The sequence below is a fragment of the Pelodiscus sinensis genome, chromosome 4 (assembly GCF_049634645.1).
Source record: "Pelodiscus sinensis isolate JC-2024 chromosome 4, ASM4963464v1, whole genome shotgun sequence".
Taxonomy (NCBI): domain Eukaryota; kingdom Metazoa; phylum Chordata; order Testudines; family Trionychidae; genus Pelodiscus; species Pelodiscus sinensis.
In genome coordinates, this window is record NC_134714.1 from 94,402,217 (window position 1) to 94,426,036 (window position 23,820).

At 41.3% G+C, this 23,820-nt stretch overlaps 1 protein-coding gene across 3 annotated transcripts in view; it reads right to left on the bottom strand.

Annotated features, from left to right (window-relative positions):
* Window positions 1-1,634: 1,634 nt before the first annotated feature.
* Window positions 1,635-23,820, bottom strand: part of KIF18A (kinesin family member 18A) — a 109,848-nt gene continuing 87,662 nt past the window's right edge. For all 3 annotated transcript variants that reach the window (XM_006111516.4, XM_006111514.4, XM_006111515.4), the window contains exons 14-17: window positions 14,667-15,159; window positions 13,872-13,976; window positions 9,634-9,743; window positions 1,635-2,107 (exon numbers count right to left, since the gene is read on the bottom strand). In XM_006111516.4, coding sequence (XP_006111578.1) covers window positions 1,968-2,107; window positions 9,634-9,743; window positions 13,872-13,976; window positions 14,667-15,159 — 848 coding nt within the window. In that variant the 3' untranslated portion in view covers window positions 1,635-1,967. The remainder of the gene's footprint in view (window positions 2,108-9,633; window positions 9,744-13,871; window positions 13,977-14,666; window positions 15,160-23,820) is intronic.

A 23,820-nucleotide genomic window follows, 5' to 3' on the forward strand; every position in this document is an offset into this window, starting at 1 on the left:
CTCATGGGACTCTTATGGTCCATATCCATCTACTGTTCCAGCTCTCTGCTTCTCTTCACTTCAAATCTTCAGAATTAGTCATTTGCAAATATTGCGTGCAACTCCTCTCCTTATAGTCCTCCTGCTTCTCAACTAGGCTTTTGCTTCCTTCCAATCTTTCCAAAAGAGCTCTTGCATAGGTCTCCAGCATCATCTGGCTTAGCATTGGTAAAGGGTCATATACCATCTTCAATCTTTGATTTTCCTTCTCCTTGGGACATTGCAGATTGCATCAGCTTCTGTCCCCCGACACCCACATTACCTTTCTCTAATATGCTACTAGCAATCAGAATGATGAATGAAGATACTGATGTATCGACCCACATCCCATTTTGAATTCTTCTGCTTCTTCATGTTACTTTTGTCCATCACATCCAGTTCAAACTTCAACCCTTAAACTTCAAGCTTCTTCCGAACTCTCTTCCTCATCTTTTATGAATCCTGCTTGCACCAGCAATACCGACCTCTAAAACTTTGTTTCATCCTTTTACGAACATACTTCCCTGAACTAAACCATGAAAGTTGACATTGTTCCCTTTTTTCAAAATCCCTTCCAAGGATGCATTTCTGCATGACTATAATAAATCAATCCACATACTATGACATTGTGAGGGGCAGTTGGGGAAAGATTATGTTTACTTGCTTAAAATATATATAAAAAAATGTAGACATTTATAAAAGTGTTTGATAGTCATCTTCTCCCTTTCCCCCCTACATATGCTTCTTGGTTTCTTGGAATGGAAGCTCTCTGTGTCAGAGACCACAGGATAAATCCCAGAGTCCCTCTATCAAAAGCAGAACTTCACTATTGATGTCAATAGGTCATACCAAAAGGACTGGGTCACCGCTTGCCTAATGTTATGTTTGCAGAGACATACAAGGTCATGATCCTAGATTAAATAATTCTTGCTAACGTGATTAAGGCATATGACAAAATGGCCAGCATAGTCTAAAATTATTAACACACTACCAGGAAAACAAATGTTCATTAAGATAATCTTTAGTTTAGAAGAGGTAGCCACAGCAAAATTCATTTTTTTCTAAACTTTAAATTCACATGACATTTCTTCCTTTTGTTTATAGCTATAAAAACTTTATTCAGAACAATTACCGAAATTGACGCATTTACAACAAAATTAGAGCTTTGAAAAACTATAAAACATCAAAATACAAAGGAGCATTTACCTTTATGTTGTTCAAGCAATTAGGTTAAGCAACAAATTAAAAACTGTCAGATTAAAAGTCTGAGCTCAAAATATTATAGCTACCATTTAAAAAAAAAAAAAAAACCTATTATACATTTTTCCTATTTCCTGGTACCACGTTGGTGCTAGCACCCTGTGTTAGCACATTAATATTTTAGAACAAATTGACATCCTAATGCTTAAAGTATGAATGTATTAACATAAGGGACTATTTCATTTACTTGTAAGTTTAATAGTAGAAAATTTCAGTGAAAAGCATAAAAGCAATAATCTCAATGTTCTAATTACCTAAACATTTGGTGTATCATAATAAAGAATAAGAATTTGTAAGTGACATAAAAAAAGGATTTCTTTAAAAAGATGACAACATTGGCTCCTGACGAGTTAGAGTACTGCAAAGTATTAATTTATTAATATGTGTGCAAGAGTTAGAGAAACATCACTGTCTCCCCACAATGACTCATTTCTATTCTCTTGCTAAAACACAGTAGTAGAAGTCTGTATGTGTTTATTGGAAGATAGAATGCAAAAATATATTTTAATGAAATCCTCACTGGAAAGGTGAATGATCATTCTAGAATTGCGTAGTACAGTGACGGACATGGTTTGATAAGTCTCGGACTTATCCTCAGACTTTCCTGCAGCAGGAAAAATCAAAGTCCATCTTTTACTTGCATGCTTTCAATCTTGTCTGAAATTAGGATGAATCCTCAAACCTACAACTTACTTTTTCTTAGAAACACAAATTAAAAGGTTTTTTGAGGTCCTTGATTTCATACTCAATGTTACATTTCCTTCAGAAAGGCTTCTAGCAAGATTTCTCTGCATATCTGATTCTTGTTTCCGGCTCCTTGTTCCAAGTCCTAATGCAGAAATAGATGAAGATTGTAGTGAAAAATACAGAAATATGACCAGAAAGAGAGGCATAGGACTCCACTCAACTTTGTACTTTACTGACAGTGACTGTATATTGTATACAAAATATGTACAAATATTTATGTATACTTTATGTACCCTTTTTTGATGAATGGGAGGAATGGCGTCTTTCTCTAAACATCCCAGCATTCAATAAGTAAAGGGTTAAACCCAGGTACCTAGGAAATATTGACAGGGAGCCTGGAGAACCAATGGGAAGAAATCATTGAGATTTGAATTGAAAGGAAATCTGCTTGCTGCTTTTCTTTGTGGGTTTTTAAAAACAGGAGCTGTAGGAAAAAGATTAATCGAATCACAGGGATATTCATGCCCAGAAAAGCAATACCCATGACTAGAAATTGACTGGACCTTGAAGATATGGATATGTAAGTGATAGGGAATTATTTAGATGCGATCAAATTATTTTCTTTGTTTTGTTGTTTGGTTACACTCCTCTGTACTGAGTTCATGTCCTCCCCCACCCCCAATATACTGTACTTAAAGCTGAATCCCACAGAAGTAATTCTCTGTACTTTAATCTTTTTTTCTCAGTTGCTCTATAACACCTAGCACCAAGTATGCTTTACAGAGTATATTTTTTGTTTTGTTAATAAAAATAATATTTTTTAAGATCTGATTCTTGAGTCTTGGAAGGTAATAGGAAGTCTGCATGCATGCCTAAAACAGACAGGTCAGCTATCAGAGATTCCCATTTGTTTTCTTTATTTTATTTCCAAGCTATCTTGTGGTAAAAGAGCTTGGGATACCCCTCTGGAAGAAATTCCCAAGTGACTCCTCCTGGGTTCAAGAAGAAAGGGTTTTTGTGTTTTTTTCCCCACTTGGGTGGTGGCAGCATACCTCCCAAGGACAGGGAATCTGTGATTTGGGGGATTTTTAAATTTAGAGGCACCGTATTTTAAGGTGTCTTGCGAGCGTCATTTTCTGCATTCGAAGTGTCAAAGTGGATAACAACCTTGACAATTCAATTCATCTTCCTCCCTGCCCTAGCTCCTGTTTCAAAAAATACACAAAGAAAAGCAGCAAAGAGATTTCCTTTCAAATCTCAACACTTTCTTCCCATTGGTTCTATTGGCTCTCTGCCAATATTTCTTAGCTACCTGGGTTTAACCCTTTAGGTACTGAATGCTGGGATGTTTAGAACGGGACAGCACTCCTCCCATCCATCACATCTTTATTTTCTAATATGACTTATACTCTATTCAAACATTGAAAATGTGCCATTGTCTCTCTCAGTTTTGGGAAAAAACCCTGAATTTACTGTTAACTATTCAGCATCATCACATTCTTTCCCTGAAAGCATGTTTTTTTGAAAAAATGGAATACTGCTACTGAGGTAAGAACTGAACTCTTTCTTCTTACCCACAGAGACATGGTATTTAGTATATTGCTAAGCATAATGTCTGAGAAGCAGGGAAACTAATTTGTGTTTATTCCTTTTCTTTAAAAAAAAAAAACTTTTTGGCATGTCTAATATTTTGCAGTACAGGCAGTCCCCGACTTACGCGGATCCGACTTATGTCGGATCCGCACTTACGAACGGGGCTTTTCTCGCCCCGGAGCTCGTGGGCGGCGGGTCGCCACCCGTGTCCTCCGGGGCGAGAAAAGCTTCTCGACCCCCCCAGCAGACCAGGGACACCCGAGCAAAGCCACCCAGGCGGCGGGAGTCCCACTGCCTGGGCGGCTTTGCTCGTTTGCCCCGGAGCAAAGCCGCCCCCAGGCAGCGGGACTCCCGCCGCCTGGGCGGCTTTGCTCCTGTCCCCCTGGTCTGCTGGGGGGGTCCAGCGGCTTTGCTGGACCGCCCCAGGAGACCAGGGGGACAGGAGCAAAGCCGCGGAGCACGCCCGCAGCGGGACAGACCAGGCGCGCTTGGGCTGTCCTGCTGCGGGCGTGCTCCGTGGCTTTGCTCTCCATCTCCCTGGTCTGCAGGGAGACAGGGAGGAAAGCCTTGGAGCACGCCCGCAGCAGGAGAGCCCAGGCGGGCCCGGGCTGTCCCGCTGCGGGCGTGCTCTGCGGCTTTGCTCCTGTCCCCCTGGTCTGCTGGGGGGAGGGGGGGTGCAGCTAATGCCCCCCCCCCCCCCCCAGCAGACCAGGCTTTTCTTGCCTACCCCTGGGGTAGAGCAGCTGAGGGCTGCCGGGCTGGTCCCGCAGCGCCGCTCCAGACCAACCAGGCAGCACCCCAGCTGCTCTGCCCCAGGCGTCCTGATTCAGCCGCTGCTGGTCAGTTTCAGCAGCAGCTGAATCACGACGCCTGTGGCAGAGCAGCTGGGGTGCTGCTGGGTTGCTCCAGTAGCGCCGAGGAGCCGCGCTACTGGAGCAACCCAGCAGCACCCCAGCTGGTCTGCCCCAGGCATCCCCAAGTCAGCCGCTGCTGAAACTGACCAGCGGCTGACTACAGGAAGCCCGAGGCAGAGTCGCTCTGCCCCAGCCTTCCTGGAATCAGCCGCTGATCAGTTTCAGCAGCAGCTGACTTGGGGACACCTGGGTTTCTTAAGTTGAATCTGTATGTAAGTCAGAACTGGCATCCAGATTCAGCCACGGTTGAAACTGATCAATTTCAGCAGCGGCTGAATCTGGATGCCAGTTCCGACTTACATACAGATTCAACTTAAGAACAAACCTACAGTCCCTATCTTGTACGTAACTCGGCGACTGCCTGTATTAACTAGATGGTCAAATACAGGATTCCTTCACAATACAGTTACAGAAATTGGTATGGGTATTCTCTTTTCCCCAATACTTGGTAGAAACAGGTGACACTCAGATAGCACTGTGCACAATACTGGAAGTACAGAAGCATGTCTGTCTATGATAAACTTAAAAAATAAACCCTATATATTGCTAGTTTTGTCTGTGGGATAGGGTGTGAGAGACCAAGCCTTAAACCTCAAGTCAGCATAGTAAAAAGGAGAGCAGCCTTCAATCTACTCTAAACTGCACAAGAAGATTGTCAGCCCCTGGGAAGGACTAAGAATGGTGGAGGAGAGAAAGTATAGGTAGCTTAAAATAATTTTTGCATCCTCTTCTGTGGTGCAGATTTCAGTTTTGATCTAGTAAACAATGTTGCTCAAAGTTTTCTATATAATCTCTTCCCTCAAATAACAAAGATAGAGAAGACTCAGGTTTCTTTTTAAATTCTGCTAAAGAAAGGGACAACAAATCTAAAATTCTAATTCCTTTTCCAAATGAAAGACGATAGTAGTGCTGGTATGAGGTTTTTTCCACAAATAAACACGAAACTGAAGTTCTGACAAAGTACACCATTATGCAAGATGTTATAGACAAGTGGTTCCCAACCTTTTTTATACCAGGCACCAGCAAACCCATTCACAAACCTTTGGCAGACTGGCAACATTGTATTTGCATGTTCATTACACAAATAACGAGCATGCAAATATGTAAATACTGCATAATCACCTAGCCCCAACCCAGGCCCTTGCTCCCCAGTGCCCATCACCCTTTGTCCTCTGAACCTTTAGCCTCTGACCATTATAGCCCATACCAACACTTTTGCCCCGTGACCCTACCATGCCCTCACCCAACACTCCTTTGTGCCCCCCCACCCCACCTCTCCCCAGGCCAAGGCTGCCCCCTCTCCCTCAGAAGTGTGGCTGTTACTGCCATGTGGAAAGGGGGAGCGACTTTTGGCAGCATGTGCACTTCCTCCTCAAGCATGTCTTGCACCCCCATGGGTAGAGGGGGGAAGCCGGAGCCCCAGCTGGCTGCCACTACCGAGAAGGTGGGAAGGCTCCTCCTCCTGCCACCGCCTCAGCCCTAGCACCATTGCTGGCAAAAGTAGCCATGCAAACAGGGAGAGCGGCTGTTGGTGGTGTGTGCACTCCCTCCTCCTTCGTGCCCCCTCCGTTCCCAAGTGCAGAGGAAGGTGCCTCCTGCTCCATCTCCTTTGGCTGTACCTCAGCCACCATGAACAGCCGGCTTGAGCTTCAGCAGTCGCTGCGGCCTCACAGCCATTGGGTTGTGGACCAGCAGCGGTCCTCGGCCTGGTGGTTGGGAACCGCTGTTATAGACTACATCCTGTAGGATTACGGTTAAGAGCTGTCCAGAGAGCAAAAATTCTATTCCTTGACAACTTTTGAAATTTGTGGAAGGAAAACCCAACCCTTTAAAGATTTTTTTGAAAGACAATTATGTCAAAATGTCTGTTTGGATGAAAAAAGGACGCTGGAATTAACCAGTCTCCACCCTAGACCTCAGTAACCTTATGTAGAAAACTTAATTGAAATAAATACATTTTGATTTTGATAAAACAACACATTTTAATAAAAACAATGAGAAGTCCTGTGGCACCTTGTAGACTTAACAGATTTATTGGAGCATAAGCTTTTGTGGGCAAAGACCCACTCGGACACGTATCTGATGAAGTGGGCCTTTGTTCATGAAAGCTTATGCTCCAATAAATCTGTTAAGTCTATAAGGTGCCACAGGACTTCTCGTTGTTTTTGCAGATTCAGACTAACACAGTAACCCCTCTGATACATTTTAATAAAGAACAATTTAGTTAAAATGTTTTGATTAGTGTTAGTTATGGTCTCGCTAAGTGGGCTTCACAAATTTTTGGGAAGATTATAGTGAGATTACTTAAAGGCTTTATCTACACCAGAGGGTTCCTAATCTTTTTTATACCAACAACCTCATTCACAAACTTTTGGCAGACTGGTAACATTTTATTTGCATAGTTACATATTCATTATGCAAATAACAAATATGCAAGGATGCAAATAAAATGTTACTGGTCCGCCAAAAGCCCCACTTCCCAGTTCTAGCCTCTAGAGTCCCGCATCCCTCCACTACCCCCCAGCGTCAGCCACTGACCCTAGAGTCCCCTGCACTCAACCTCCCCAGTGCCAGCCCCCTTCCAAATGCCTCAGTGCCAGTCCCCTGCCCCTTAGAGCTCCCCCACCAGATCCCCCCAGTGCCAGCCTCCTGTTTCCAGAGCCCCTGTGCACCAATCCCTCCCTCCCCCCAGTGCCAGCTCCCCACCCTGGACTCTCCAGTGTCCCCTAGTGTCAGCCCCTGACTCTTAGAGACCCACCCCACACTATTCCTGCCCCCCCCCCCCCCGTGCCAGCTCCCTGCCCCTTAGGTCCTTCCATCTCCAGAGCGCACAGCACTAGCCCTGCCCCCTCAACTAGCCCTGCACTGCCTCCTAGCTGCCAGCTGAGCGCTTATGCCTGGGTCGAGGCTGCTCCAAGGCTCCCCCGCCCAGGATCTGCACAGCCCTTCCACTGTGCAGCAAAGCGCTTTTCCATGTCTGGGAAGAGACCCCACCCCAGCCCGGTGCTGGCTGGCTGAGAGGTGGAGCGGGACATGACTCTTCCAACAGCTGTGTTGAGAATGGTGTACTCTAGCCCTGGCACCCTAGGCCATGGTCCAAGGGTTGGAAACTGCTGCTCTACTCTGTGCAACTTCTAAACAGCAACTGCCAAAAGCTTCTCCATTGATAGGGCATTTCTCATTCTGATATCCTTGTGCTGCAGGTCAGGGGCCAGTTCAAGCACACAACTTCAGGAAGGTACCTTTATGCATTCTAAAGTTCTGTACTGACTTCTCTTCCTCCCACAACTGCATGATGATGCACTCCCATACATCAGTGCTGCTTTCCCTCCTCCAAAAGGGATGATCTACACTATGTACCTGCTCTGTCAATGTCAAAAGCAATGCTAATTTGCTGCTGTCCACATCATGTAGCATGTCAGGAACCTGCAAATCTTCCTCTGCCTGTATTTCACAAACTGTGCTGGCATGTGTGACGTCCTCATGACATTTAACAGAACATAGGAGAGAAGTGCGGGATCCATCTTTTCTTACTGCAAATGCTGAGTGCATAGCAAAGACTGGAGGTTGGAATAATGGCACAGAAGGAAGCCAGAAGTCACTGGGATATAAAGCCATGTTTGATGGGATGTTTTACGCAGTCCCAATATGTGCCATGCTCTGTTCTGTGTTCCCATATCTAGCGACAGATCACGTCACCAGACACTGCGAGATACATACCCAGTGCATTACTCATGCTGTCAATCATGGTGCACCAATGTGGACACAATTCATTCAGAAAGGGAGCACAAGTGAACATGCTTTAGCAACTTTGCTTTTGTAGATTTTTTTCATGTCATCGTTAGTTTCTTCGACAAAACTTTGTAGTGTAGACAAGCCCAAAAGTTGGGCAGTCTAGTTACTGTTTATAGTCTCTTTTCCCAGCAAAATTTTTTAGCCCTAATGAGGGGTGTTAGCTTTGTCAGCAAGTGAGCTCTCCTGTAATCGGCAAAACTTTTGTCTTCCATAAGAGTGTCATTTTAACACCTCTAACAAAAGTTGTGTTGTTCAGTTACCAGTATAGATATAGCCTCAGTAAACATTCTTTTGGAGATTATGACCGAGAGTAAATAGGACCCTAAAAGACGGTGCAAAATCAAGAGTGATCTGAGATGCCAAAAGGATGGATTAAGAGAAATGTGTGTGAAACATTGGCTGGGGAGAATGAGATTAGGGAAGATAATGCTTAAAAGCACAAGTAAAAGATCATTAAATTTGAGACAGACTTGCAGAATACTTCGGATTAACCCGTATGTAACAGCCAGCAATGCCAAGAGACTAATAATAATTCAAAATATATTAGTGTACGCAAAGGGCACTCTGAGCGCACAGAGACTAAGTGTTAAATTAGAACTTATTTTGAAAAATTGTGGGACAAATGCTCTTCATACGTTTTACATCTGTAATAGAATTTGTTGTAACACAACGTTTTCTATAGCTAAGATAGGAGTTTCTTGTGAGCCACTATTGCGATCACCTTTTGCAGACTTTTCTGGGAACACCACTTATAGTATTGTAAACAATTTGCTAGCAGATAAAGAATCTCTCAAGATTGCTTGCAAATTTCATTTTCTCAACTTCACTGCTGTGTTCTCCCAAATGGTATAAAAATGTATCTAATAAATCTCTATTTGGAAAAAGTAATCCAAAAGATGTTAAAAGATGAAGTAAGCATTCAAAACAGGTTTGGCAAAGTACTTAAGAGATTATTTTATTTCTCAATAAAAGCAGATATGGAAATTACATAGGAGGCACTTAAATTTGATGCCAGATCAAACCTGCTACCAGTGAAAAGTATGCTTTTAGGGTGATTACAATCATTAAATTACCTATTAAAATTAGAGAGTCTTATCATTTACATTTGTTATGAACTTGGAATATTGGGGCCATGTCTAATCAAGACCCAGTAACTGACTAGATCTATTCCAAGTTGTATTTTTGGTTTGTGTTTTTAAATGAATGGATGCACCACATTCAGCAAGTAGCTTAGTTGACTGATCACAGCAGCAAACCATGAAAATGAAAAATTGTAAATGTAAAAATTTAATCTTGGGCCTATTACACAACCAGCCATTACCACAAATTCCAGTTTAATAACGCAAGTTATAATTTTGACACTTACCTACTGGTTTGGGCACTCGTAAAGTTTTCTGACTTAACAAGGTATCTTGTCGAATACGCTTTGCAGACACAGGATTTTGCAGGCAACTTAATTCAGTATTTGTCCCAGAACTTGAAAAAAGGCAAACAAAAAAGGCAAACAAAAGAAGTTACATTACACCCACTCACTGTACCTTTGGTATTTCAGAACATGCAGCATGAAAATATAGTACACAGTATTATCCATTAAGTATTTTACTAAGAAAATGCAATAGAATAAACTCAGTTTTCTTTCTGATGTCCACACATCATTTCAAACAGTTTTCTTTTAAAACTTTGTAGTACAATCTTGTAGGAATGTATTAATTGTGAAAATAAACCTCCCCACAAATTTATCATTTAATGTTACAATATAATCCAAAATTCCACTAATATTTGGGAAGCAATTCATGATAGTTGGACAGTAACAATTAAGGAAATAAGCACACTAAAAAAACAACATGCATAAAGAATCATTGGCATGCTCAACTTGTGTACACTGCTCCAGTCAATTTTTAATGAATATAATACTTCTCCCACTGCCATCATACAGTTGCAGCAGTTGGGTGGAGGAAGACAATCATTTCACAGCTAAGCTTTAAGTAAGGTAGTGGTAGCTGAGTTTACTAAAAGAAGAAAACTACTATTGTATAGTATTTCAACTAATGGAATTAAAGCATGATAATGAACTATAATGAACATGAAGCTGTTAGTGATATATCACTCTATTATCACATTTGTTCCCCCCACCTTCCATGACGGGATTCGCCAAGACAACTTTGAAATCAAGGCACAGTCAGTTTTAAAATATAAAGGACAGCTACATTTATACATGTTTTCTTATTTCTCTAACAGGATTTTAAAGTATTATCCTTCATATATTATAGAATTCAAGTTTAAAGACTCTTAAAAACAAACAAACAAAACAAAACTTGTTTTCTACTCAAATACACTGGAAACTGAACACTGATGAAGAATAGGATGAGCTTCCTGCTATCGTTGAGACTCCCATGTCCCTTAAGCCTGTCTCCTGGGAAGAGGCTCCAAACTCAGTGAAGGCAGCTTTAGCAAGGAACTCTTCTCCCCCCTTCATGTTACTGTCTGTCTGTCTTTCAGTCACTGACCTGTAAACTAGAGTTACTTGTTACTATGTTTATCAAGGGTCTCTGTGTGAGTGTGTGTACTGTTTGGTGAAGGTTTAGATGCTGTATTTCAATGCTGAATTGGGAGAGAGATATTTAGTATAGAGAAGGCAAGGGGGCAGGGGAAGGGGAAGAGAAAATGAAGGAATGCTTCCTTCTCCATAAATAAGGATATAGTTCCTTTCTCTCTCCTCCACCCAGATATAGATAAGGGACGGTGAAATAGGTCTTATCTGGTCTTAGGAATATGTGTGTCGCTTGTGGTCTGACAGTATAATTTTAGGAAGGAAGAGAGGAGTATTACTGAGAGAGCAATTCATAGAATCAGAGAATACTAGAGGTGGAAGGGACATTTGAGAGGTCAAGTCCAGTTCCCTACACTCAGCAGGACCAAGCACCATCTAGACCATCTCTGACAGGTTCTTGTCTAATCTGCTCTTAAAAATCTCCAATGATGGAGATTCTACAACCGCCTTAGGCAATATATTTGTGGTTGACCTCTCTGATAGTTTGGGAAAAACTTTCAATGTCCAACCCAACCCTCTCAAACTGCAATTTTAAGCCCACTGCTTCTTCTTACAGAATATAATTATTCTCCATCCTCCTTGTAAAAAACTTTTAGGTACTTGAAAGCTGTTATCATGCCCTCTCATAGTCTTCTCTTTAACAGACTGTCATGGATTGCTGTTCACAACCAACGGGAGCGGCGGGAAGCAGTACAGACTGGGACACCATTTCCATTGCCCACAAACAGTGATCTTGCAGCCAGTGAGAGCTGTGATCACTTGATACCTGTGGTGGCACAGGCAAAGATAGAGGTAGGGACCCACCAGGAACTAACACATCTCTTTCAGTCTTTCCTCAGAGCTCATGTTTTCTAGACCTTTAATCATTTCATTTTAAAAAAGGTACCCGAACCGTGATGCAGCCTGTGCTTTTGCTAAATTAGGAATAACTAAAGATTTATTTTTAAGATGATATCCAGGCAGTCCCCGACTTATGTCGGATCCGCTGTTACGAACGGGGCTGCCCCGGAGTACACGGACTGCGGGACCTCGCGGTCCCGCTGCCCGTGTACTCCGGGCGAGAAAAGCTGCTCCCCGTCTCCCTGGTCTGCAGACCAGGAAGACGCGGAGCAAAGCCGCTGCCCGAGCGCCCCCCCTCCCCCCGCGGCTTTGCTGCCGGCTTCCCTGAGGCTTTGCAAAGCCATGGGGGGGCTCGGGCAGCGAGGCAGCCCAGGCGGACCTGGGCTGCTCCGCTGCCGGCTTCCCCAGGCTTTGTAAAGCCGCGGGGGGGGCTCGGGCAGCGGGGCAACCCAGGCGCGCCTGGGCTGCTCCGCTGCCGGCTTCCTCAGACTTTACAAAGCCGCGGGGGGGCTCGGGCAGCGGGGCAACCCAGGCACCCCTGGGCCGCTCCGCTGCCGGCTTCCCCGAGGCTTTGCAAAGCCGTGGGAAAGCCAGCAGCGGGACAGCCCAGACGCCCCGCGGCTGTCCCGCTGCCAGCGTCCTCAGAGGCTTTGCTCCCCGTCTCCCTGCTGCAGACCAGGGAGACTGGGAGCAAAGCCGCGGAGGACCCAGGTGGCGGGACTGCAGTGCGTCTCGGTCCGCCGCCTGCGTCTTCCTGGTCTGCTGGGATGGGGGGGGGGGGGGGGGGGGAAGGGGTGCGCAGCTAGTACGTCTCTTCCCCCCCAGCAGACTAGGCTTTTCTCTGGACGCCTGTGGCAGAGCAGCTGGGGCGCTGCCGGTTGGTCCCGCAGCGCCGCTCTGGGCGCTACTGGACCAACCCAGCAGCACCCCAGCGGCTCTGCCCTAGGCGTCCTGATTTAGCCGCTGCTGAAACTGACTACAGGAAGCCTGAGGCAGAGTTGCTGTGCCTCGGGCTTCCTGGAATCAGGTGCTGATCAGTTTCAGCAGCAGCTGACTTGGGGACGCTTGGGGTTCTTAAGTTGATTCTGTATGTAAGTCAGAACTGGCGGTCAGTTTCAGCAGTGGCTGAATCTGGACGCCAGTTCCGACTTACATACAGATTCAACTTAAGAACAAACCTAAAGTCCCTATCTTGTACGTAACCCGGGGACTGCCTGTACACTCATAAAACTAGGGTTGCATTTGTCACTCATAAGTGCTAATAATATTAAAAAAAAGCTACTTGAAACTTGATCTCAGGATTCATGACTTCTTCAGAAGCATTTTAATGGACAGAGGTTTGATACATATATAAAAAATAACTTAACACCAGTATGTATTACTGTCAGTAACAAATAATGGAACTTTATAACAGTAATGTATTTAAAGAGATACCTTTTTTGGTTATAATTTTAATTAAAATTTTCTGCTAAAGGATACTTTAATAGCATCTCTTTGAAAATTAGATATACTTTATCAAGAAGTAGGAATGTCTGTGTAAGATGGAGATTTCTACTCTCAATATTCAGAAGTGATTTTTCACAGGCCATTGGGTAACTCCACAAAACATAAGGCCACCTTTCTCCTACATGCGCTTCTATTATGTTCACTGTTGCTATTACTAATAAACATTCTCTTTCAGGTAGGGATATAAGTTTAATCAGTTAACTGATAAGCATCAGCTGGCTCTCCAGGAGCAGCAGGCACCAGCTGTTCAGGAGTGGCAGGGGCATCCCTTCCTAGTCCCATGTGGCTGTACATCCCCAAAACGTTTAACTGTGTAACTACTAGGATTTTTGATGGCTACTGTTTTTATAGCTTTTTTTACATCCCTACTTTCAGGATCTAAGTAGTGCACAGTCCATAAGATGAGATGATGCAACTGGCCTCTTCTAAATCAGAAATAATTTCCCCCCAGTGTAAGACAATTATGAAAATGCAATGTTAATCTTTATTGGTTTGACTAAAACTAAAAAAATAGTTTATATAAAAAACTTTAAGAACAGATTCTACATAATTTGGGAAGATTATATACTTAAATATGAATTGTCAAACCCTTTGTGGGGCATAAGAAGTTAATTTCTGGATACTTGACACTTCTTCACATCATAATTGTAATAAAAATTAAAACTGTAGGTGAAAGCTCATGGAACAGACACTTTTTTTAAAATTACCTTAATAACTTCCTTTTCCTCTCAGCAGCAGAAGTCATTGCCATATATGATGGCTGCTCGTGTATTGGACCAGGATTTCTATTCAGCAATGAAGGAAGACCAAGTCTGAAATTCAATTAAGATACTAATTTAAATTATGAAAAACATATCCCAGATGAAAACAGTTACTTTTCACTTGATGCCAAATAAGTGTTCTACAACTGAAAAACTCAGTACTGGACATAAAATAAACATTCCAATAAAAATAGAAACAGTTATTTCTTTTTTGAAAAGTAAGGACATTAGAACTTTTATTTTGAAAGCCACAGCATGGTACTATGAGATTAGTAATTAACCTTTACATTGCAGTTTTTTTCAGGGTAGTACAAAAGGCTTCTGAAGGAGGATCAGTACTTCTCCATTTTACAGATAGGAATATTAACTTCTCTGAATCTCAGTTTGTCTAAGGCCTCACAGAAGCAGTACTGGTAATAGTACTCAATTTCCTGACTTCCAGTAAGTACCCGCTATATCATCTCTTAGTATAGGTACCAAAATAAATCCAAAATGTCCAGGATAATCAGCAAATTAATTTGAATTTTGTCTTTAATGTCTTATGTAAATTTTACTATTGACTTCAATGACGAATGTTGCCAACTTCCAGAAAAAAAAAATTACACCATTAGTTATTTAAGTTTACTAGAAGAATAGAAAACAGCACAAGAAAAACAGATCAACCGCATGAAAAGAAACTGTATAAAACAAAGCATGTCAGAAAAGAATGGGGACATCTAATGCACGGATGTACATAACTACCTTTGTAAAACACTGCTGCTGCTGCACAGGTGTGACTCCTTTTCAGACAAGTCAGCACAAGGATCATTTGTGTTACTTGTACCTTCGTACAGAGTCACTGTTGAATTCATGTCTATCTGTTCATACTGTGGTATCACGTTATATGTGACGTCCATGCCACACTCTTTTTTCAAAGGGAAATGAATATCTGCATTACAGCTATTCACTTCGGGAAGGCTTGCCACTTGTAATGGTTGCTTTACCACAGTCTGTGTACAAAAGATTGGAATAGATTTTCTACCAACTTCTGGTGTATACACAATAGGACGGACATCCTTGCTGAGGGAATCCTCCAGGCGATTAAGGCTAGACTGTTTGAAAGCTTCAGGACTTTGTGCTATCACTGGAGAATTCATTAGCTTCCGCCTTGTTCTTTTTTGTGGAGGGACTGCACATTCGTTTACATGTTGTACATTTTTCTTGACTTCTTCTGAAGGTACTCCTGAAGGTGTACCTGTCCAGTACAGATAAGATTGGTTAGTAGTTTACCTAAACTCTGTTCAGTAGAGCACTGTTTTCCCCCCTCGCCCACAATCCAAACTAGTGTAGCTGGTTTCATTACTTTACCCTTCTTTCCTCCTGCCTTTGCCAAGGAAGTAAACTTCTATACAGCAAAAAAGCTACTAGAAATATTTTCTGTTAAATGAACACATTTGTATTTAAAAGAAAGAATAAAATTATTTATATTATGGCAGTTCCTGTATTGCAGAATTTGGTCTTTGTTGCACACATGCATGTACATATAGAGTCCATCCCAAAGAGCTTTTGATATCATTTGGGACAACATACACCAGATGTAATAAAAAAAATAAAAAATAAAAAGAAGACCATGACAGAGGAATGGATCATAAGGATAACACAAGTAATATCAGATGATTACACAGATTTAGATATTGTACAACTTAGTGGCTGCTGGAGGTTTTAAGTCATAGGTTATTATTTTTCCTTAAAAAAACCCCAGCTGGTTCCAACTGCTCCCCGCCCAGTATAACTCCCATAAGTATAAGGACTAAAGCTTGATTTAAAAACAACAAAATCAGCTGAGGAGAAAAAAGTGGAAAATACAATTTTTGCTTAAGTTCTTTAACAAAGGAGCATCAGTGTAAGATATATCTATGGGTATGTCTAGACTATAGGGTTTTGTCGACAGATACTGTCGACAAAGCTTCTGTTGACAAAGCCGCTTTGTCGACATAACAGTGTGGACGCAAAGGACAGTGTAGATGCAATAATGCCTTCTATCGACAGAACTCTGTCGACAAAAGGTGTTATTCCTCGTAGAATGAGGTTTACATACGTCAACAAAAATGCTGAGTTTTGTCGACGTTATGTCAACATAACTCAAAGGCAGTGTGGACACAGGTATAGTTTTGTCGACAAAAGTCCACTTTTGTCGACAAAACCCTGTAGTCTAGACACACCCCCAGTATCTACATATCCCTCTCTCTTTATCTATATCTATAGATACAGAGAGACATATACACACCATTGTTTAAACAGTTGGATTAGTGATGATTTAGGTCAATGGGTAATTTATAAGTTTAACAAGTTTCATGTTATAAGTTTAACAAGTTTCATGTTACAATTGAAGATAACAAAGGCCAGTCATAAAAATAAAATGTCATTTTAATTTTTTAACTGATGAAATAAATTCTGCTATGCTTAAACTTACAGGTTGTACCTCCCTTAACCGGAACTCCCTGGTCCAGTATAAACCACAGGTGTTCCTGGATCATAGACTCCAAGAACAGGGAGGTCTGGCGGCAGGGCAAGAATGCATTTAGGGGGCACTGGCATGTGTGTGGGGGGAGGGAGAGGAGAGGGAGACGCAGCTGGAGTGGGGAGCTCCAGCCCCAGCGCCAGCCCCAGCACTAGCCAGAGGATTCTGTCCCTGACAGCAGAGCTCCAGCCCCAGTCACGGAGCCAGGTGGCTGCTGAGCTGCTCTGCTCCAGCTGTGCAGCTCCAGAACTGCCTGGCTAGGAAGCTCTGCCCCAGGTGTGGATCTCTGGCCATGGTGCTCTGCCCTGGGACAGCAGCAGAGGCAGGCTGGAGCCCTAATCAGATGGCAGCATAGGCCAAGAGGGAAGGGACATTCCCTGGTCTTGCAAATTCCCTCATTAGGGACCAGTCAGGTCCCAAAGGTGCCAGACCAGCAAGGTCCAACCTGTACTATGGACTGGCTTCCAGTTCAGCGTGCAGTCTCGGAATCAGACTTTAACTCCTCTCTGCTTGCTTAATTCTTATGATCAGGTAAATAATGAGTAGCTTTGTAAGTAAATAATCTGAAATGTTAAACTGCAGTATTCATTCAGGAGGACTGACTAAAAGACTTTTGACTGAGGCAAACATGGAATACAATCTTGCAAGTTAATTGTGCTATCATCCTGAAGTGTTCTTTAACTTTAGTCTTCCACAGAGATTACCTCTGAGCTTTTAACAGTTCCATTCTTCACACATTTTTGGATAGCTGATTTAAAAAAAATAGTAACAACAACTATTTTTTCCAACAAAATTACAGTATATACAAACTACAAGACCAGACAGCAAAGCTAAGCCACTATATCTTTTCTGTGCAGTAATGGGGAGAACAGTAGTGAAATGTTAATAGAGGAACAGTCATTATGTTGTTTCATTTCACAGCTGTGAAATTTTTGTTTGAGTGTAGCATAAATGGGACACATGTTTGAAAACTATTTTCCCAGTCTCTGATATGGCATTTCATTTCCCCTACCACTATCTTTTATAGCCATACTGTGGTACAGATAGCTATTTTTCTCAAAACCCAATGGCCGACAATAAGCAAGAGGTTGTTTTTTTTGGTTTATAAATTATTTTCAATTGGCGCGCTTGCAAGAACACTAATGATTCCATTTATAGTTCACTATAAGGTCTGCTCTCATCCTTGGCCTTTTGTCAAGTACTGTGCACAATTTTACTATAAAACTAATGCCATTTTTTCAGAAAGCGTACCTTTTGTCACAACTAAAAATTGTGACCGGCACTTTCATTTAAAGGTTTTTGGATAGCATATATTCTGAAATCCAACAAAGCTTTATCCAGCAAATCCATTTCTAGTCTTTGAAACAACTATCCATTAAACATTTTAGGACACATTTTTAAATATTAATTTATGAGGCTTTGCTGTAGCTTATATGCATCTGAAAGTGTGTGTTTCGGGAAAAAGCAGTGGTTAGTGTTCTATTTGTCTGCTGATACATTCCGACAATAAGGTTCCAATTTCAGAAAGTTTGCTTACTGTAAGATGCTGGGTTATGCAAATGTCCTAAGAATGACCAGGAAGGAAGTCTGTGATACACAAACATCTTGGAGATAGTCCCAAGTTTTAGAAGCTTCTATAAGACTAACTACAGAAACACTTTTAAATTATCAGTAAATGTGAGTATTTAAACCAAGAATTAGATAGGTGGAGAACATAACATTATTACCAACATTAATAAATGTGCTGAATTTCATCAAAGTAAGAAATATTTCATACTGAAGAACAAGTTCATTACTAAAAAGCAGACTGTAGGAATTTTATTTGGGCAAATATAAGCCAGCAATAAAAATATCAGCCCTTTAAAACATCTAATTACCATAACCAGAATTAATTTCATAGTAAAGAACAAGTTAAAATAAATTAGAGTACTAGCAGTTTATCTTGCCACTATGAGATTTCATGAGAAAATTATAAGAGCTGTCAATACTGCTGACTATGTAATTGTCACATTAGTCTAGCTATGTCTGGGTCTAGGAAGCAAAGAGTCAAAGCCAGAAATGAGAAAAGATGCAGGAGCTATGGATGAACATAAATACAGCCATGTAATGTCAGACTAAGATCCATGAAGCCCACTATCCTGCCTTCTGACAGTGGCCAACCACCAGATTCTTCAAAGAGAATGAACAGAACAAGGCAATTATCAAATGATCCATCCTTTCAACCATTCTTAGCATCTGGCAGTCAGAGACTTAGGGATGCCCACAGAGTGGGGTTGAATCCCTGACCTTGTTGGCTAATAGCCATCAAAGGACCTATTCTCCATGAACCTAATTATTTTCTGAACACAGATAATAGTTTTAGCCTTCACCATATCCCCTGACAATGAGCAGCTGTGTGTTGTATGAGGTAGTACAGGTTGGACCTCCCTGATCCAGCACTCTTGGGACCTGATAGGTCCTGAATGAGGGATGTTGCTGGACCAGGGGAGGTAATTTCTGGACTCCTTGCTTCCAGCCTCCCACCCTGTCCTGCTAGCTTCCCCGCCAGCACCTCACCTCCTGCTGGCCCTGGGACCCACCCAGCAGCCATGGATCCCGGCCCCACCAAGCTATCGCAGCTCCTGGCCCTGCTGGGCAGACCTGCTACCACGCACTACACAGCCCCGCCCTCAGCTCACTGCCTACAGCCCACTGCCCTGCCACTGATCCTCCACCAGGACTCTCAGGTCCTGCAACATCTATGCCGGACTATGGATATTGCCAGACCAGAGAATCCTGGTTAAGAGTTTCAACCTATACTTCCTTTTGCTTCTTTTAATTTTGTTGTCTATTTATTTCATTTGTTGATCCCCTGTTCTGCTATTATATGAAGGGGCATGTAAAATTAATGCTCTGCCAGGATCACTGAACAAGGGAATCTTGAGTAAGAGTAGACAAGACATTTTACCACTATATTTGGCAGTTGAGCACTATGTCCATTTCTGGTGACGCCCATTCAAAAAGATGTTGATAAATTGGAGAGGGCTCAGAGATGAGCCATGAGAATTATGAAAAGACTAGAACACATGCTTTACAGAAATAGACTGAGTTCCTTGAGACTGTTTAGCTTAACAAAAGGAAGGTTAAAGGGTTACTTGATTATATTTTATAAATACCTACATGGGGAAAATATTTAATAATGGGCTTTTCAATCTAACAAATATAACATGATTCAAAGACTGAAGATTAAAAATATTAATGTAGTTTAAGGAAAGTCTTGTGTAACAACTCTTACTACGCAGGTTGAGGGTTCCCATAGAGTCCAATTGAATGTCAAGCTTGTGCTATATAAGGATAAAATAGTAATTTATGGGGATTCCTGAACCAACAACCATTTATTAAGATATAGTGTAAGTGCATGCATTTCAGTTACATCTCAACAGTTTTGTCCAGCAAACATTCCTTGAGTCTATATTTCTATCATACAAATCTCAGTGTTTCTTAGTATTCATATTGTCTAGCTTTTGCACTATAAAGACAGAGCTTCTGTAGTTTGAAGAAAGCCACTACATCCATCAAGTGCTATGAACTTCTCTTTGGGTTGGGAATAGCAAAAGCAACTAGGGTTCTATCAAACATTATTTTTTAAGCAGTAATTTCTGTACAGATTCAGCACCACATGAAGGAGTCTGATTGTGTTCTGTCCTTCTAATATGGCGCTATCTTATCTGTCAGGGGAAATTTACAGGCAGATTAACAGGGCTGACAAACGGTGAGCTGCAAATATTTCCAAAGGAAACATTTCCATACATAGTGCATTAGGATTCTTATTTTCCACCTATGCCAAGGCTATCATTTCTAACTAAAGCTGAAAAACTAATGAGTGAAATTGCAAAGAAAACTGCATTTAAAATCTGGTCACAATGCAAAGAAGTTAGTGGTGAATGGAAGCATTTTTGCAAGGACTGTCTTTGTTAGACTTCAGTACAAGAGGAAGATTTTAATATTTTGTTATACACTCTCCCAACATGATGAATCTCATTGAAAGCTACAGTTTGGTACAACTGTTTGATACTTAAAATACTGTATGTCTAAAATTTAAACATTTACGTGAGCTGCTTCTCTTCATTTTCTGAATGGTAGCACGCTAAGTTCTATGAAAATGTTGTCCTTTTAATTTTGTCCAAATAAGGGATTTGAATACTTAGGTGTTTTTTTTACAAAGACATAGTACATCTTAAAAGAGAATCATGTATGTAACATTGTCAATTAATTTGCAGTTGAGCATGTTCACATTGATTGAATGCTACTTCTCTGCAGCATTGAACTGGCCTATTTTTCTATTAAATAGCCCTCTTAGAATATGTTTAGTCCATGCGAACCCTGCTCTGTGGGGCCATACAGTTGTGTGCTTAAAGGAATGATCCAGGTGATTGTTCAGTCATATGGTCACTTTACACAGTCTTCTTTTTTATACTAATATCTGCTCATGGAGAGGAAAAACAGTTCAGGAATTATTTCAGACTTTTAAATTTGAAATTTGTTTCTTATTCCTAGGCATATAACTAACATTTAATCAAGGTAGATTAATTACATTTTAATTAAAAAAGGCCATCCAAGATGGCAAACATTTCTAGCATATAAAAATTTGCATACAAAATTTCTTCTTCAAAAGAAGAAATTCCACCATCTGACTGCATTTACCTGGTAGGGCCATTCAAAGCACAGCCATTTTAATTAGGCTTTGAGATTGGAAGGTAGGTTATCAGCTGAAAAAGACAATTTGTAAAACTGGTTGAATGTTTTGATTTCTATGGATTTACCCTCCTGCATATTGTACTGGTAAATATTTTCTAATAGTCCCAGTCAGCTGATCATTAGAGCGCAGATCTTTTTGTGTGCTGTATGAGAATGAATCATGAAGTACATAACATAAGAACATAAGAACGGCCGTACTGGGTCAGACCAAAGGTCCTTCTAGTCCAGTATCCTGTCTGCCGACAGTGGCCAGCACCAAAGAGGGTGGACCGAAGACAATGATCAAGCGATTTGTCTCCTGCCATCTCTCTCCAGCCTCTGACAGACAGAGGCCAAGGACACCATTTTATCCCCTAGCTAATAGCCTTTTATGGACCTAACCTCCATGAAATTATCTAGCTTATCTTTAAAAGTCTACAATTAGTACTTTCAACATACACAGATGTTTGATATGCAAGGGAAATATTTACACTAAAAGGTAAGGGACTGGGGTAAAGTATATTTTACCATCACCAACTGTATTTTCTAAAGCAAAATGTTTATTTCTAAAACCAGAATTTCTCTTTAAAAATGGAGCACATACCTATTGACTGAGGTTAAGGAATTTTAAGCTCTAGTTGCCAAATTTTGTTTTTGATCAACTCTTTGTTTTATCAAATGTTTTTTATCCACTATATATTTGAAAGGGTTTGTCTGTCTGTGTGTCGGCCTGTTCAAGAATTCTTCATAAATGGTAAAAAGTTAGGACCACCAAATTCGGTATAGTTTTCTCTTATTATAACAAAGCAAGGTAAGGGTTTCGTTAAGCTAGGAAAAAGGGATTGCTTCTCATAAAGCCATACAGAAGAGAGACAGAATCACCAGGCATGTGAAAGGGGCTGGCTAAGGGCATGTTCTGCTCCCCCACCCTCCTGGTCCAGGACCGCCACAGCCTTGAGCCTTCCACCTCCCATGTGCCCTTCAGGTAGGGTAGGGTAGGGCTCCCCTCTTCCCTCCCCATCCCAATTCATTGCTAGCTGCTTTCCTTCATCAGGGAGTGAGGGGAAAGTGCATTTTGCTGCTTTTCTCACTTTAGCTGGGGAAGCACAGGGGGAGGACTAACCTAGACCTGCCCCAGCTGGGGGACATGCACCTCTCCCCCAGCTGTGGCCACTGGAGCTGCAGCAACCATGGAGAGGTGCTTCTTCCCTGGCCCCTTGTTGCTGTGCTGAGAGAGGCCTGGGGTAATATTCTCTCTCTCTTTCTCTCTAGGGCAGCCTGAATACTGAACCCCTCATCCCCAACCCCACCCTAGAACAATGATTTAAATGAAGTATGTACATTTTCACTTAATTTCCAAAAACCAAAAATTAATTGAGTTAAAGACCTGCACAATTCTGGATAAATCTTCTAGTATATAAATAATTAAAGTCCAAAAGTGATTTATCAAGAAGGAGTTAAATATGTCACTTCAAATAAGAGAGAGGAGGTTTTGGTCATCTTTGATTTGCCCAAAAGACTTTACCCTAAGAAACTAATTTATCAAGAGGTAAGTGTACAAGCATAAGAGATTTGCAGAGGTATAAGTTAATGTGAAAAAAGCAGAACACAGTATTTAGCAAACATGACTCACAGCCCAAATAAATAGGGTTTGTGACAAAGAGACACTGATGAATGGGATTAGTACTAATTGAAGTTTGGGACAAAATAATAGCTAGGATTTTTCTTCTTCTACAACTCATGTTAATACATGCATGAGGGGATATTTCTGGAAACTATGCTAAATTAAGTCTGCCAGGTTGTTCGGCTAAAGTGAAATCAAATATTAATGTATGCATTTCAATAAACATTTCTGGGCTACAAATGATTGATCCAATTACTACACTAATCATAAATTCTGATTCTTTTAACAACTTTCTGACTCACGGAATTCCGAATTGCAAATTATGTGTAGTGAATGAATTTCAGCTATTGAATATTCATGTGACCCAAAGGGATCATTATGGTGGGCAATTTAATGACATTCTTATAACAATAGCTATGATGTGAAAAGGCTAGAAAACAGTTTGGATTCAGGGGACTGGCATGGTGGTCATTATTAATATTTTATTCAACATGAAGGAAGGAAGTTGTATTTGGATAGTGTGAACGATCTCTAGAGTATATAAGAAGTCTTTAAAAAAAAGGCAGAAAAATGTTTTTCCTGTTTTAATCCATTTTGTTACTATCATACAAATACACCACAATTGTCCCTGCCCCACAGAGTAGTAAATTGACTTTACTTTTTGATATTGGTCACAAAGGAAAGTAATGGATGCCATTTTTTTCTGTAAATCAATTTTGTTCTCTAACTACTAATGCACACTAAAGCTTCAGGAAATGGGATGCCTGAATGCATGCCAATAATATCTTCATTCACAGAAATACTTGTGAATACCACTTATAGCCCTCTATCCAGCTTTGTGCATTTCTTCCGCTGGCACACCTCCCTACTCTATAGTGTGGGTCATGTTGTTAACCAAGACCCTAAAGTGATGGAACCTTAAGATTATTTTCATGAACTTTAACCTATTCCATATCTTGAATTTTACTCATCAGTCATGTTTTATTCAGTGAAAGCTCCAAAGAATTTTAGATTCCATTCAACATACACTAACTGTAGCCAGATAAAAATATCTT